Source organism: Phyllostomus discolor, chromosome 6 (assembly GCF_004126475.2).
Source record: "Phyllostomus discolor isolate MPI-MPIP mPhyDis1 chromosome 6, mPhyDis1.pri.v3, whole genome shotgun sequence".
NCBI classification, from domain to species: domain Eukaryota; kingdom Metazoa; phylum Chordata; class Mammalia; order Chiroptera; family Phyllostomidae; genus Phyllostomus; species Phyllostomus discolor.
In genome coordinates, this window is record NC_040908.2 from 23,088,152 (window position 1) to 23,105,291 (window position 17,140).

The following is a 17,140-nucleotide window of genomic DNA, read 5'->3' on the forward strand; positions in this document are numbered from 1 at the left end:
CTCCAGAGCCTCAGCACCTCATATTTAAATGATTCTTACAGCCTTCTAGGCCTATATTCGTTAAATAATGATCAAAACAAGTCCTGCTTTTACTAAGAGGTCTACCATTATTACTCTCCCCGGACCTCATCTTTCCCCTTCTGTGAGTTTCTGCATCATTATCCCCACAACACAGTAAAACAGCATTCCATCTTGTATGACTTTCTGCTTGTTTCACAAATATAAGTATTCTTTCCTCAACTCTGAAACCTTGTTTTAGACCTCTCTTGCATCTCCTCTCTATGTGAACACATAATATATATTCGAAAACTTGTATGATTCATCTACAAGTATCAAATATTTTATGTTCATTGAAAAATAATTACTTTAAAAACCAAATACTTATTCATTTAAAAATATAAAACACCTGAAATCCTTCGTCAGGTCAGGTGATTTTTGCTCTATACATTCACATCCTAAAAGAACAAATACTAAAATATAAATAAATGGATTTAGTAATCAGAAAGAATATTCCAAATCAAAAATAGTGTATTGAGGGGAAAAATGGAATGATTCATCAGAAAATATTTTCTTTTTATAAAAATAACAAAGTCATTTTTATAAAATGAAAATACCAAAGCAGTGTAGTGCAATGTTTAAGAACTTCAGACTCAGACAAATCTGGAGTTCAAGTCTGGGCTTTGAAGCTTCTTGGAATATTCTGAACCAACTTCTTTACCTCTCCTGCACTTCAGCTTCCTCATAATGAAATGTAGGTAAGAGAGCTACTATACAGCAGTATCCTAAGGACCAAGGGAGATGAGTCACATATATGTTTAACTTTCAAAAATGTTTGTTCTTAATACTATTAGAGTAAAATCATACAAGTAGTATCTAAAGAAAGCTAGGGATTAAAATAAAATGCTCAAGGATTTAGGTTTTTTACATTTTCAAAAATTGTTTTCAAGTACATCCGTAACATTCTAAATCTCTAACCCAAATAAAAATTTAAGATACCACTAATAAGAGATTATTACTGTTATTAACCCTACTTGAAGCAACATATAAAAGAAAAACTGTATGACATGTTTAAACACATTTTAATACTACATATAATACTCTATTTTCATAAAGTGATATATTGAGTACTTGCTATCAGACTACTATAAATATAGCCTAACATAAGAGAAACAATTTTATTCTATCTGAATAGTATGTTAGCATTTAGTAAGTCACATAAATATTTAAGAACAAAACATATAGAAGATCAGTATCCTACCTTATCAGCACACATTGCTACTTTAATATCTTGTTTTGTAATTTCATAGTGCCGTATATTTCGTACATAATTACCCACCAGCTTTAAAATGTCTGCAGAAATATATTCTAATACTGCTACTATGTAAACAGAAACCTGATGGTCAATTTTATAACCTAGGACCTCCTGAAAAATGAAAAGAAAAGCATGTTTAAAAATCACATACTATAAATTTGACACTGATTAAAAAACATGCATACTAGCTCAACTTTTACTGAGGCCTATGGTTATCAACAGTATCTAATTTTAAGTGGCTCACTTATGAATAATACATTAATTACTATTTAAAAATGTAAACTAAGAAAAGGTAAGGCAAAATTACCTATCATCATGTAAAAATACTTAAGAAGTACAGATTACCCTTATTCCTCTATCCTTCCAAAGGCACCTGGGCTTTCCCAAACCCTAGTAGCACATTCCTGGCATCTGGACTGTTTCCATAGGGAAAAATCATGCTATGTCCTACTGAACAAGCATGGCTATTAACAACCTGTTAATAGTCATTATTAGACTTCAAAAATAGAATGGACTTTGTGGGGCTGACCAGTTCCTATAGGAAAACAAATTTTATTTTACAATAAACAATCCAATTAAGGAAAAAAAACAATTTTGAAGTAAGTTTACTTATAAATTGGCAACAGGTTGCATTTACCCTTAAGGATATGTAAAAACTATTAAATGTTTATAGTAACAAGGGATATATTAATAAATTGAAAGACCAACAATTAGATCATAAAACTCAAAATTTAGGATCATTAATACAGCACACCTTAATTTGTTAATTCTCTTAGAATGTAGTTTAATGTGTGGATAATAGAAATCATGAAAAGAGAATTATGAAGTATGCAATTACTACCAGTTTAGTAATTTTATACAATGCGCACTTATTTCCTCGGACCATTTAGTAAGATACAGGGAGATAGTTCTATTCAAACAACCTGAGTACAAAATATAACCTTCTGACACTCAAACATCATCTAAGTGTTTAGCTTTAAATCTTGGAGAGATCAAATGGACCTGGATTTCCTAACATTATCAATTAGAACCCTGTAAAGTTGGACTAAAAGTTACTATAATAACTTTCTGCCTCAGTTACCTCATCCACAAACTGGGGATAATCATAACTTAGTTGAGTAATAAAACTTAGCTCATGCATGCAAGCATGGGGTTTTAATTCTCGTAATACCTACACTTTTGATGTGAGAGTTAATCAATAGCTTGTTCGCTGTACTAAATAAAATAGAAATAGCATTATTCAAGTTTCCAGCAGTTACTCTTTCTGTTAGTTCTAGTGAGGTTCAACCGACTGATTTAAATGACAAGCAGGCCTGCTTGATTTAAGTGACCTTCAAGGAGTCCGTGCTCAAAGATTACAGGTAGCCTGCAGGCAGTCTTACGGAAGTCCCTAGGCATCTAATGACGCACGAAGGATTAAGATCTGAAGGAACAGGGACATTCGAGTCTAACCAACAAGAAAGGAATTTCATGAATTCTCTTCAAGGTTCTACTAACTTCTGAGATGAACAAAATCCACAATTACAACTTTCTTAGTTCTTTCAATTTGTCTGACTATTACTGTTGGTATGAAATTACTTAAATCATGTTGCCCAATTTATACTTTTGTATTATCACATCATCCCCCCCATGACATGAATTCCTAAAAAATTTAGAATTAGAAAATTTTACTTTTTACTTGACTCTGTTATCCATAAAATATATTATTCTTAGTGTTTTAAAATTATGGGTTTTATTTTGCTTTTAAAAGGCAAAAAGTCAGTATTTCAGCATTACCTTTAGTAAAGGATGGATTTTTTCTACTGGGAGAGACAAAGGGTTTCTTCGTTTCCTCTTTTCAATGGCTGACTGGGCATCAGCTATTGCCCATTTATCGATTGGATGAGGGAAACTTTTTTGAACACGTTCCTTGGAAAATAGGAAAATAACAATTAAGCAACAAGTATATTGAATAGTGCTCTTCACTTAAAATTTACTTCTGCAATCCAAGAATACCAAAACATGTTTTCACATGTGGCATAACTTATACTACAAACATATTTAACCTATGAGAAAACATAACTGTCAATGTATTAGTTTCTTAACTAGGCAATTAATAGACTAAGCATTCCTTGGATTATCTATCATTCTGAATTTCAACTTTACTGTGATAAAGCTAATGATAAGAATGAGTAGAAGCCATTTTAAACATTATTTCCATAAAAATTCATAAAACAAGACCTAAGCTCAAGAAGTAAATATCTAAATCCAATTCTCATTTACTGTCCTTACTTTCAGTATCAATTATAAGCTCATGGAGCATTTTGCACTCAAAGCCTCTAAGACTTCTTTACATTTTCTTTTTTTTTAATTTCTATGTTCTGCTTTTAGGAGATAGCAGAAGGGAGAGCGGGAGGGATGGGGGAGAGCGAGAGGGAGAAATATTTGTTGTCCCATTCATTTTTATGCATTCATTCGTTGCTTCTCATACATGCCCTGACTGGAGATCAAACCCAAAACCTTGGCTTATCGGGATGACGCTCTAACCAACTGAACTACCTGTCTAGGGCTAAGAATTCTTTTCAGTATCCATCATGCAAAGGCACTTGACTTTAAAACTATTTACAAATCATAGAAATCAAGGGTTTATACTGTAACAGCAATTTTAATACACTGTAGTTCATCATTAGAGTTTGAGTCCTCCATGGGTCATTAATTTTTAACAAAGTACTTCATTTTAATTTCCACCACTTATTCAGTTATAATTCCCATCGAAAGTGAAAGAACTCATGTTAATATAAAAGCTAAATCTTCCCACTTTAATAAACTAATGTGATTTACCTCAAACAAAAGGTACTCTCATCCCCTTACAAGTTTTTAAAATCACCTTTCAGGATACTATAATTAAAACCAGCAGAGGTCGCTACTACATAATTTTAATACATGGATTTTGAATTAGTATTTAGTGGTACTACCAGGAAACATTAAACATCACTCCTGATTATAAATCTAAATAAAAACATTTGTCAGTTGTTATTAAAATGGGAAATAAAGAATAGATTTCCATGTAACACAAGGTGGGGGGACAGGCCAACTCTAGGGCAGCTTAAAAATAAATTTAAAAAATTAAGAATACTTTTCCCCTTGGAATTTCAATAAACTTCCCCACCATCTGTATTCAAAGCTAGTAAATCAGCTGCCAAATAAGAAGTGATCATTTTGATTCTAATTAATAGAATTAGAGATGTGTCAAAAGAAATCACTGTAGTTAAAAATGAAGTTTACAAACTTTTCCAAATGCCTAGTTGAAAAGATGTTTGCCAGGATACTATACCCTCATATAATAAAGACAACATAAAGATCCAAAATACCAGAGGAGTCTGGCTTGTGAAAAAGGAGGGGAAAAAAGGGAAGGGGTGGAAAGGTTGAAAGAAACAGCAAAAACAAAAATTCTATTCCTTCTTTAAGTCAACGCTATGGACTTGCTATTCCAAAAGTGACAAGAGATTTAGGACTAACTTTACCCTGGTTCTCAATTAAAATGATCACACCAATGGTTTTAATCCAAGGTTACCTGAATAGGTACAACCATGGTACAGTTAGGTATAATGGTATGGCCCTGTGGCTTGGCTAACTTTCTTTTAACCTCAACTCATAGTATAAAATAATAAATTCTTAATACACTTTACCCTTCACACACACACTGCACTGGAACAAAGTTTCATAAAACAAAACCTGCCTTTATTATACGCAATGAGTTGGTATTTTCTATTCATTAAAAAAAAAAGTTAGCTGGGCAGTTCACTAGAGTGATTTTATGACCTAGAGTCTAAAAAGGCACTTGTGTGTAGTGGTCACAGAAAAGCAGAAGAGAACAGAAGGTGAACTCAAACTGACAATTCTGTATCTTTGAAAAAAATCATCAGTGGAATTACAGAGGCAAATTGTAGGCAGGGGTTGGGGTGGAAAAAATGAAAATAGAGCAGTAACCCCTTCCCATCTCAATTTTATCTGTCCAATTCCAAGTTTATCTATTGTTTTAAGAAAGAAGGGGAAACAAAATCAGGAATGACAAAAGAGAACACAAGAAAGAAGAAATAATGATGATGAAGAACACATTTAAATTTACTTATCAATGTATTATTGGAATCAAATTATTCAACTATATACTCAGATCACATCAAAGTTCAGACTGTATGGGAAAAAAACTGGTAATGTCAAAAAAGGTGCCTTGAATGTGGAAAGGTCAAGTTGAAAGAATTACTTTATCTCTTTTAGTGACAAATTTAATTATAATTTAAAACAAAATAAAACTTTTTACAATTATTTTACATATTTTTTTAAAAATAAAGAAGCCCAAGGAGGAACGCTCAGGAAAGACTCATGAATTGGAATTCTAATACTCTGCTACTTTCAAAATTAATAATTTTGTTTGAAATGAGAGACTCCATCTTGATTAATATGTAGTGGCTTTGAGAAAATAAGACACAGAACTAGGTTTGAGATGCAGCTGTCTCTCCCTCCTTCTCTTTTTTTAAAAAAGATTTTTATTTATTTATTTTTAGAGAGAGGGGAAGGGAAGGAGAAAGACAGGGAGAGAGAAACACTGATTTGTCATTAGTTACCTCTTGCATACCCCCAAGTGGGGACCTGGCCTGCAACCCAGGCATGTGCCCTGACTGGAATCTAACCTGCAACCTTTCAGTTTGCAGGTTGGTGCTCCATCCACCAAGCCACACCAGTCAGGGCTTTCTCTCTCTTTTTTAATCCTCACCCAAGGATATGTTTATTAATTTTAGAGAGAGAGAAAGGGGGAGGGGGAGGAAGAGGGGGAGGGAGGAAGGGAGGGAGGGAGAGAGAGAGAGAGAGAGAGAGAGAGAGAGAGAGAGACACTGATGTGAGAGAGAAACATGGATCAGTTGCCTCCCATATGTGCCTGGACTGGGAAACAAACCCACAACCTAGGTAGGTGCTCTGACCAGGGATCAAACCCACAATCTTTTTGGCATATGAGATAATGCTTCAGCCAACTAAGCCACCCAGCCAGGGCTCAGCTGTCCCTTATTAGCAGAACCTGGTCTTTTGCTTTACTTAATACAGGGGTCTAAATAGGTAATCTTAAAGATCAATTCCAAGACAAACCTTCTAGAACCTATGAAAACTCCTGCACATAAACTTCCATGCAAATATTCAGACCACAGGTACTTTTGAAGTCTTATTAATATAAATACTTAGAATGCGTGGGAGATTTTTTTTTAGAAAGACAGAAAATATGGAGAAACTACTTGGGAAATCTAAATGTTGATGGAAAATGTTAAAAAATTACAAGGATTCTTTAGGATGCAAAGAAAAAAGTTAAAGAAAAAATGAATGGAAAAGGGAAGCAAACTTCAAAAATTTTAGGATATGACTCATGGGGAAAAAAGTCTAAGATAAGAAGTCCAAGAAAGCCTTGGTTAAATGAAAAGAAAAATGTATCGATGCCCTAAGAAATGGAAGTTGGTTAAATACAGGACACAGAGGCCAACAAGGGAAACAGAAAAGACATTACAAATGGAAATCAGTCTAGTCAACCAGAGAAAAGTAATGAACATGTACAATTATGAAAGAATGAGACTCAAGAAATTATATAAAGAAAATTAAGTACCTACATATTAATTCTATGCAAGTGAGAGACTGAGACTCATTATTTTCAAGAATTCACTACCTCTTTCAATATGAGGAAATGTTAAATGACCGTATTTTGCCATGTAAATGTGCTCCCGTGTATAATGTGCACCCATGTTTTTGTGCGCAATATGCACTGGACTATTATGCCCATTATTATACCCAGGGCATGTTTTCATAATACCCATGTATAATGTGCACCTTTATTTTTCCCTCAAAATTTTGGACAAAAAATGTGCATTATACACAGCAAAATATGGTAGTTTCTAAATTAATTAAAAGGAGGAAATTAGATAAGTATAAGTATAGTACAACATATCTAGAACGAGCTCTTTGAGTATGCAGGTTACCAAACTGGCGAATTCCTGGGCTGCACCAACACTGAAACAGTAAGCAAGACCTGTCATTCCGTTTTAATACAGCAGGCATAGGGATAGATGCAGCATTTTACAAACACTGTGGGAGAACCCAGCTAGAACCCAAAAGAGCAAATGGAATTGTTAATGAGGAGAGTCAGGTAACCAGTTCTTTTTAAGATCGACTCTGAAGACCAATGTAATTAGTGCCAAAGGAAATGATACATAAAAGATATCTCACCTTATACAAAGGGAAAATAGGCTAACAAAGTATTAAATCGACTTTAAATTACTTAAGTAATCAAAGGATCTTACTGTTCCACAGTACACAATCTTTCTACATCCACAACGTCTGCAATTCAATGTTCCTTAGTATCTCTCTGCTCAGCTGAAATCTGGAGGAGCTCCCCTGAAGACTTCTTAGAGTAGGAACTGCCCTTGTCTCAAAACTGACATGAAAGTGAATTTAGCACCTTTTCCACTCAGCAAGCTGCTTCTGGAACATCACTCTTTTCACTCTCCTATGAAATCATTCCATTATCCTGTGTGACTTTATTGTCTACATTAAGGATACATAAAATACCGTCGCCTTTTAATTCATAACCTGTAGCCCAGCCAACACCACATAGCAACATCCCGCTTTGTAAGGATGTTACCAAAGAAATCTTAAATTCCAACAACTGTCTCTGACCCCAATCTATTCTTCTATGTGTCTCACTCAGGTATTCCAGTGTCGTCAGCTCTCTGACCTCACTGGGAAATCCAATACCCCGTTTCCCTCCCTCTTTTTCCAATCTGCCTGCTCTCTCCTACCTGGCAGAATAGGCTAGTGGCATGTATGCCCTCAAAGCTTAGACTTTCTGCATTAGAGACTTGGTTTCACTACTTATTAGCTGTGACCTTGGGCAATGCATTTACCCTCTTAGTGTTTCAGTTCGCTCATTTATTCATTCAACATGTATTTCCTGTTCAATGCCAGTTCTAGATGGCAGAGATCTGGCAGTGAACAAGAGAAAAATCTCTGGAGTTTACACTCTAATAAGGGGAAAAAAGCAGCACCATCTTCATGGGGCTTTAAAAACTTTAAATGAAATATAAAACATACAAGTGTTTAGATCAGTGCATGATACTACAGCTAGCACTCAAACGCCAGCTATTACTGCATTTCACTTTTTTCCTACCCAAATAGATTCTCTGATGTTCTTTTCAGCAGTTTCTCATTGAATGTGCCTCAACCTTCAGGAGAACAGAGCAGGGCCTGGGGTAGAAAAACTCATCTCCTCTCCAGTCACTATGTGCCTTAAAATCATTATTACAGTCTGTGTGGGTTATGTCCTGAAAAGGACTATAAAGCACTGCTATTACTAATTTCCACAATTCCTTTGCCCTACTCTTTTTTCATTGTAGGTCCATGGTGAAATACCAGTCAATCCTACTATTTTGTGTGTGTGTGTGTGTCCACACTTGAGTACTGCAAAAGAAATGTCACAGAAACCCAAACATTTGCAGCACTATACATTTGAGGGCATTAAAGTCAAATGATCCTTCATCACTGCCATAAAACTACTTTTATGTTTCCAGCTCTAGCTCCCATTTTCAGGACTGCAAACCATATCACTTCTCCTCTCATACCTTTGACGCCTTCAGAACTCAATTTAGATGCCTCTGCTTCTGAGATGGTAACCCTAAGTGCCAAAGTCCATGTGATTAGTTGCCCCCTTTAAAAGTTGCCACAGCCCATTTACTCATAGTGTATCACATTATGTTATCGCCCATTTACCTATCTCTATCTCCACTAAACTGTGATCCCTAAAGAGACAGGGACCATGTCATCTTCGAAAGAGATTACGGAACTTCCTTCCTCCCTTCAACTGGTAGAAAGGGGTCCATTCAGTATCTAAAATACATATAATACCTGAAGATCAAGAAATTAACTGAGATGTTCTTGAAAGGATAGCTGCCTTTACAAAACAAAAGAAATACCTAAACATATTCTATTCTCCAAAGATATGGAGATTATACACATATATAATTCTAATAGAATATAAATTATAAATAATATATATGTATATATGTTATAGACATTATATATGTATATAAGTATATATTATATACATATATAAATTATGTTATATATGTAATTTATGTTATGTACACGACAAATAATATATATATTTATACACATTATATACATCTATAATATATAACATATACTACATATAATTCTATATAATATCTTTTATATATATATAATTCTAGCATCAAGAAGTAATGTTTAGAGGCTAACAAAAATTCATTTTAGATTACAAACAAAACATAGAATGATTTGACAGCTATAACACAAGCAAGTTATCATACACTCAATACAAAGTTAAAATGAATCCAGTTTTCAATTTTTAAATATATAAAGATATGTATGAACTGAAGACCAAGTGCTGTCCTCTTTATTAATATTACAATAGGCACACAGATTAGATGTATATAAAAAATAAATATAAGGCAAATTCATCATACCTCTACATCTGAAACACTTCGGGGCTGAGCTTGGCATAGCATATTTAATAACTGCAAAATTAATTCTTCAACATACTGAAGAGCATCATCACTCGACTCAAGAGTAGGATGAACTTGCCCCTGGACCTATAAACAAAGAGCAAAGTAATTATAATGCAGGTTTGTTTCATCGAATTAAACAAAACAAGTAATTTTTTTAAAGCATGGGTTTGTATTCAAGAACACAGTATGGTTTACAAACACAAATTTCATTGTTATGACCCAGAAGTCAGGAGTTCTCAACTCTTCTCTCAGCCACATTCACCACACATGCTTATTAACATGTTCTTGGAGGTTCAGGTACCTAATTGCATGATTTTGATATTTTTTTTTCTTAAATCATAGTTACACTGAAGTGTGGGAATATAGACAGGGAGGGAGAGGCTGAGCTGGGAATAAAAGATGTAGTTTATGTAGCTTTTGCCAAGAACCAGTGGTTGATGGAAATACTGCTTGGGCAAAACTGAACTCCTACCTCTGTCCCTTTACCTTTCCTACTAAATGATAAAGTCCAAGAAGGATTATGTCTTATCCTACTCACCAGTGTAAGTCCAGTGTCTAGCACTGCGCAGGGCACATAACACAAGCTTGTTAATGTTTGCTGAACACTAAGCTGCCCTGTACCAAAGCACACAGAATGGGTACTTTTGACAATCTCTGACTGTCTATGCCTTAGGGAAATACTATGGTGGTCACTCATTCGTAAATACATAATAATCTTTACCTTCATTTTTTCTGACCATTTCTCTGGAGGCACCTTAGGCCACTGGCCTCTGTAAAACTTATATTTTAATAACCAGTATGATATTCTTTAATTGCATCCCTACGGGTCAAAATTTTCCCTCCTTTTAATAAAAATGACTGGAAATCAGTTCCAGGAGACAAAAAATGTGTTTCAAAATATGCTCGTCTCTCTAAAGGGAGGCAGAACACTCACAGGGTGGAAGCGCACAGTGCTCACCAGCCGAGCACACGTGGTGCGGCCCGTCCTACTACACCTCATTAGCTGGAGGGGGGTGAGCCTCCGTGTGTGAGGACATTTTTATAAACAGTGTACCACACAGTGAACTTTTTAATCCTCCCTCAAGGTTTTGTTTCTTGCTTTTAGAGAAAGAGGAAGGAAGAGAGGTAGGGAGAGAGGTAGAGAGAGAGAGTGAGAGAGAGAGAGAACAATATTGATCAGTTACCTCCTGCATGCACCTCGCTCAGGAATCAAACCCTCAAACTGGGTCCTGACCTGGGTCAAGCTCACAACCTTCTGGTTATGGGACAACACTCCAACCAACTGAGCCACATCAGCCAGGGCAACTTTTAAGTCTTACTATTTAAGAAAAACATTTCGTAAGGCCATTGCTGCCATAGGTAGTGATCCCTCTGATAGATCTGGGCAAAGTAAATGGAATACTTTCTAAAAAGGATTCACCATTCTAGATACCATTCCAAACATTCATGATTCATGGAAACAGGTCAAACTCTCAACATTTACAGGACTTTAGAAGAAGTTGATTCCAACTGTCATGGATCACTTTGAGAGGTTAAAGACTTCAGTGAGGAAGTAACTAGAGATGTGGTAGAAATAGCAAGAGAACTAGAATTAGAAGTGGAGCCTGGACATGTGACTGAACTGATGCAATCTCATGATAAAACTTTAATGGATAAGGAGTTGCTTTTTATGGATGAGCAAAGAAAGCAGTTTCTTGAGAAGGAATCTACTCCTGGTGAAGATGCAGTGAAGACTGTTAAATGACAACAAAGGATTTAGAATATTACAATAAACTTAGTCCATAAAGCAGTGGCAGGGTTTAATAGAATTGACTCCAGTTTTGAAAGTTATACTGGGGTAAAATGCTAACAGATAGCATCACATGCTACAGAGGAATCATTCATGAAAGAGCCAATCAATGCAGCAAACTTCACTGTTGTCTTATTTTAAGAAAGTGCCACAGCCAGCTCAACTTTCAGTAACTGCCATCCTCATTAGTCAGCAACCATCTACATGGAGACAAGACCATCCATCGGCAAAAAGATTACAATTCACTGAAGGCTCCGATGATATATGGTAGCATTTTTTAGCAATAGAGTACTTTTGTTAAGGTATATACATTGATATTTTAGATATAATGTATTACAGTTAATAGACCACAGTACAGTATAAATATAACTTTTATGTGCACTCGAAAACCAAAAAATTCCTGTGACTCACTTTATTGTGACATTCGCTTTATTGTGGTGGCCTTGAACTAAACCCACAATAGCTCTGAGGTATGTCTGTATAGAGATGAATCAAAAATAGTCCCTGCTCACATGGACTTAATACTCTGCTCTGGTATGTAAAATCAGATGAACTGTATATAACCACAGTGGTAAAATGCAAAGGTTTAAAAAAACAAACAAACACTTGATAGAGTTTATGATTCAGGCATATACAATTCAAGTAAGTCTGACACCATGTATGACATAAAATTTTAGAAATTTAAATTCAAATAGTTTTATTCACTGATGGTTATTAATAGCCAAATAAACCTATTAGGTAAATAATGCATGATGCCAACTGTTCTAAGTTTCTGGATATTAACCTTTATCATATCTTAAATCTGTCAAATTAGGATCAAAAATTTCATTTAGACAAGAAACTAATAAATTCTTTTACTTCCTTAAAAACAAAACAATACTTCAAGACATCTGACTGAAAAAAATGGGCAATGGTAAATGTTTAAAGACAAGCATAACACCAATTCCTGAAATACACAAACTTTGCTTTTCATCTTTCAAGGAAGATCCTCTTAAAAGATTTCTTTAATGAACAGACAGAAGTAGTATTACACTTCCTATACAGATAGGATAAAAAACACTTTCTCTTCTATGACACTGTTACAGCTAGTGTTCCATTCCACCTAAATGGTGCCCAAAGATATTTAATAGACCAAATAATCCATATTATTCAAGATTATGCAGAATAGCCCTGACCAGGTAGCTCGGTTTGTTGAAATGACATCCCATACACCAAAAGGTCCGTGAGTGGATGCGGGTGTGGTGTGCACTTGCACAATTAAAATAAGCATTCAGAGTAGGGTTTAAACTAGATGTGAGTTTTCCTTTATTAACATTTTTCAGAAATCTTATATTTTATACTTACATTTATTGACATAGAAAACACGTACTTGAAATACAATTACTTCAATTAATTTAAGTAAAATAAATGCAAAAATTTCACTAAAGAATTAATGATGGCCATGAATCAGAATTCCATATGGTCATGACAGTAATTCTTTTAAGAGATAATAATCATATTCAACTAAAGATGTTACCCTTTGAATTTTAAACCTTCCCTAAGGACTGTCTGCTTCTATTTTGCCAGTTCATTTTGTCTCTAGTAATTTCTAACAGATTTAGAAGCAACTTTGTTGGCGATTATTGCCAGATTTTATGGAATCTGAAAAAGCAAAGGGATTAGGTCTAAATCAATTCCTAGCTGTTTGATATATGAGTCCACTAAGTGTATTCAGGAACCCCTTGGGTAAACTGCCAGAAGACACTATGTTGAATTCTGATGAATCTTTAATAGCCCTTTCTAGCTAATGGCTCTCTAAAGAATTAGAAAGGCTTCTAGATTGTATTTTGTCATAGCTTGAGCCCAGATCTGCTACTTTTACTTATAAATATAACAGGAGAAGGTGAAATAAAACTGGTATTTTCAAAATCTTTACAATGGTAAATAATAAAGACACCGATTATTAAATCTCTTTCTCGGTGTTATGACTGTTTAGTCAATGTTCAGTGTTTTAGTTGCTTATTTCTCCTCATTCTGCGGTTTATTTTAGTTTGCAGGCTGGCAGTCAATCCACTGAGCCACACCAGCCAGGGTTGAGGTTTATTTTAAAATCAAAGCAGAAATCCCTTATTAAAAAAACATATTTAAAGACAAAAATAAAACAAGTTAGAGAACTTAAATATTTTCCATAAATAAAATGGACTAAAATATTTTCTCACTTCCTCAGGCCTATTAATTAGCTTTAGGTACATGTATATGACAATTTCCCCCCACCTCCCATACCCGAGGTCTTCTTATTTGCTGGGGACACAAAAATGAATGAGGACATGGCATCTGCCCTTAAAGATTTCAGCTCACAGAGGAGCTAGAATGTAAACAATGACTTCACACAATGGGATGAGGCTAAAATGAAGTTAATACTTAAGGTACAGTGATGACAAAAGGACCAAAAAAGAGTAGCCTTGCTGGTGGTGTGTGAGGAGTATCAGAAGCCTTCACAAGTAAAACATACTTGAACTGGGGTGTAAAGGATAAATAAGGTACATCAGGCAGCAGATAAGGAAGCAGAGTTTTTACTAACAAAGCTAGCATATAAAAAAGACATAGAGGCTAAGACAAAATGACGTGCTGGGGAAACTGTAAGAGTTGCACTGAAGAGTACCTGTAAGGAAAGCTAAGGCTGGAAAGGGCAGGCTTGTAAGTCATGCTAAGAAGATGGAAAGTGATCAGGAAAGCACAAAATAATTGAAGAGTTTTAAACAAGACATTGATATAATCAGATCTGTACACTGAAGAATCTCCTACAAGGATGGTTTGCTATGAACCATTCATAGTAAAACCTTGACTGATACGTAGTCTAAGTAAGTCCCTTTTCTGATACTTACCAATGGCAGAGGGGAATAAGAACATGAAAAGATGGGGGGAGAATTCCCCTCCACTGGGACTCATTCACTAAATATTTATTGAAGGTCTATTGCGTACAGAGATCCAACAGTAAACCAGATATACAAAGTTCTGGCTTTCACTTAGCTTCTATTTTAATAAAAAGAGGGCTTCGGCCACTTGACTTTATTTTTAAAAAGAGAATCTTATTTTTTGAACCTCAATCTACTGAAATGAGACACAAATATTAGGTATGAGGGAGGAACCCCATGTTTCCAACTTCTGCTTCTAGGTTGGAGTCACGGCAGTGGCAAATTCAAGCCCTGTCAACCTGTGGTGTCCTTTAATGTCAGCATTGGTCATCACAGGAAGTTTGTCTGCAGTAAGTTTGCCGGATGAAGATGGAGCTCTTTGCAGACACGGTGCCTAAGATGGGCCAAGAACTTTAGGTAGTTCTGTACTGGAGAATTCAGAAAACACTGGGTTCTGAGAGGATACAAAGGGAACACTTTCCACAGGGTCAGGACTTCATGATTCAGGGTGGAGATTTTGTTAACAGAGATGGTACTGGATTTGCCAGTATTTATTGGGGGCCATCTGCAGATGAAAATTTTAAAAGCAGGCACTCAGCTCCAGGCCTGCCTTCCATGGCAAACAGTGGTCCCAGTACAAATAGCTGCCAGTTCTTCATCACCTGCTCTAAGAGTAATTGGCTGGATGGGAAGCACGTAGTGTTTGGAAAAATCATTGAGGGACTTCTAGTGATGAGGAAGACTGAGAATGTCCCCACAGGACTCAACAGTAAGTGGAAGCTGCCTGTGGCAAGCTCCCAGTGTGGGGAGATGTAGTCCAGAGCAAGACTGAAGCAGCCCGCCACGTCTCTGCCATTGCAGGCCTGCCCTCGCTCCAAGTGACTCTCTTAAGTAACGTAATCTGGGCTGACGCCTGTTTGCAGTTGCCCTGTTTGATCACGAGACCCTGGAAGTATCACAGATTCAGAACGCAAGGTTTTCCTTGCTTTTCAACTGTAAATAAATTTCTTTTTGTATTATGGGGGAAAAATAAAAGGGAAACTACAGATGTAACTACAGTACATGCAGTCATCTTATAGCTAAGCTTTTCTATGAATTAAAAACACTCTACTTACACACAATTAGTGAACGTCTTGTGTAAATACATAACTAGTGGTAAATCCAGAAATATCATTTTTCCCCCAGTGGAGCCAGATATATACCCTATCTATACTTCATTATAACAGCCATGTCATCCGTTCATTCCCATCCTTGCCTGCTACCTTGCACCCTTCTCCTGAAGACATAGCCACTAACCACAGTAGGATAATTCAGAGGAAGAAGAGTTCTGTTCATGGAGTACTTACAAAATGAATGAATGAGTCATGTGGCTAGGTTCCATATAGCATTAGCTATATCATTGAGTTAAACATGCTTTGTAGGGTGGGTTGAGAATCTAATTACTGTTTATAATACCATTTCTCTAGGAGGTGGTATTTTAAATCCCAAGCAATTCACAAACCAACTTTTGAAACTCAATCCATTTATTAATTGGAAATTGGCAACATACCTAGATAATAATAACTGAAGTTTCTCTTCTTAAAATAACTTTTTACAATCTCTTTGAATCTTGACATTTAAGAAGTTCCCAATATAAACATATGAAAAGATCCTCAAATGTAACAGTTATGAGAAATGCAAATTAAATGATCAATAAGATATCTTATCCATATTAGACTAGCAAAAACTAAAAAAAATCAATAACACCTATTGTTGACAGCAATGCTAGGAAAAGGTTATTCTATTACATTTCTAATGGAAATGGTAACTCATTTTTAAAAATATCCTCACCTGAGGGTATGTTTATTGACTTTTCAGAGAGAGAGGGAAAATGGGGGAGGGAAGAAGAGAGGGTTGGGGGGAGAAACAGAAACATCCATGTGAGAAACATCCATCTGTCGCCTCTGGTACATGCCCTTGCAGGTGATCAAACCTGCAACCTAGGTATGTGCCCTGACCAGGGATTGAACCCACAAACTTTCAGTGTACTGGACAATGCTCCAACCAACTGAGCCACCCATCCAAGGAACTGATAACAGACTTTTAAAAAAGTAGTCCAGCAACCACTATTAAAATTAAAAATAATTATACTTTATGGTCTAGCAGACACATTTTTGGAAATTATCCTATAGAAATAAAAAGATATAAATACCAAGATTTTATTGTACCACTGTTCATAGTGGCAAAAATAAAAACTAGAAATAATGTAACTGGCCATTAGTAAGGGAATGTCTGAATAAATGATGGAATATTTTTATTATGGAGTGAATTATAGCCCCTAAAATTTCATGTTGAAGTCCTAATTCCTAGTACTTCAGAATGTGATTATATTTGGAGACAGTGTCATTAAAGAAGTTATTAAGTTAAAATGAGGTCCTTAGTAGCCTTTCAAGAGGTAATTTGGAACACATATACACAGAAGGAAGACCATGGGGAGACACAGGGAGAAGACAGCCATCCATAAGACAAGGAGAGAGGGCTCAGAAGAAATCAACCCTGCCAACACCTCATTCTTGGCCTTCTAGTCTCCGTAATTGTAATAAATAAA

The 17,140-nt window shown here is 35.6% G+C and overlaps 1 protein-coding gene and 1 pseudogene across 2 annotated transcripts in view; one reads left to right on the forward strand and one right to left on the reverse strand.

Moving 5' to 3' along the window:
* The window catches only part of SOS1 (SOS Ras/Rac guanine nucleotide exchange factor 1), a 114,109-nt gene that overhangs the window by 68,281 nt on the left and 28,688 nt on the right, over positions 1–17,140 (reverse strand). For both annotated transcript variants that reach the window (XM_028515233.2, XM_028515232.2), the window contains exons 2-4: positions 9,829–9,954; positions 3,089–3,220; positions 1,259–1,423 (exon numbers count right to left, since the gene is read on the reverse strand). In XM_028515233.2, the coding sequence (XP_028371034.1) occupies positions 1,259–1,423; positions 3,089–3,220; positions 9,829–9,954 (423 nt within the window). The remainder of the gene's footprint in view (positions 1–1,258; positions 1,424–3,088; positions 3,221–9,828; positions 9,955–17,140) is intronic.
* On the forward strand, positions 10,150–15,567 carry LOC114500858 (annotated as a pseudogene).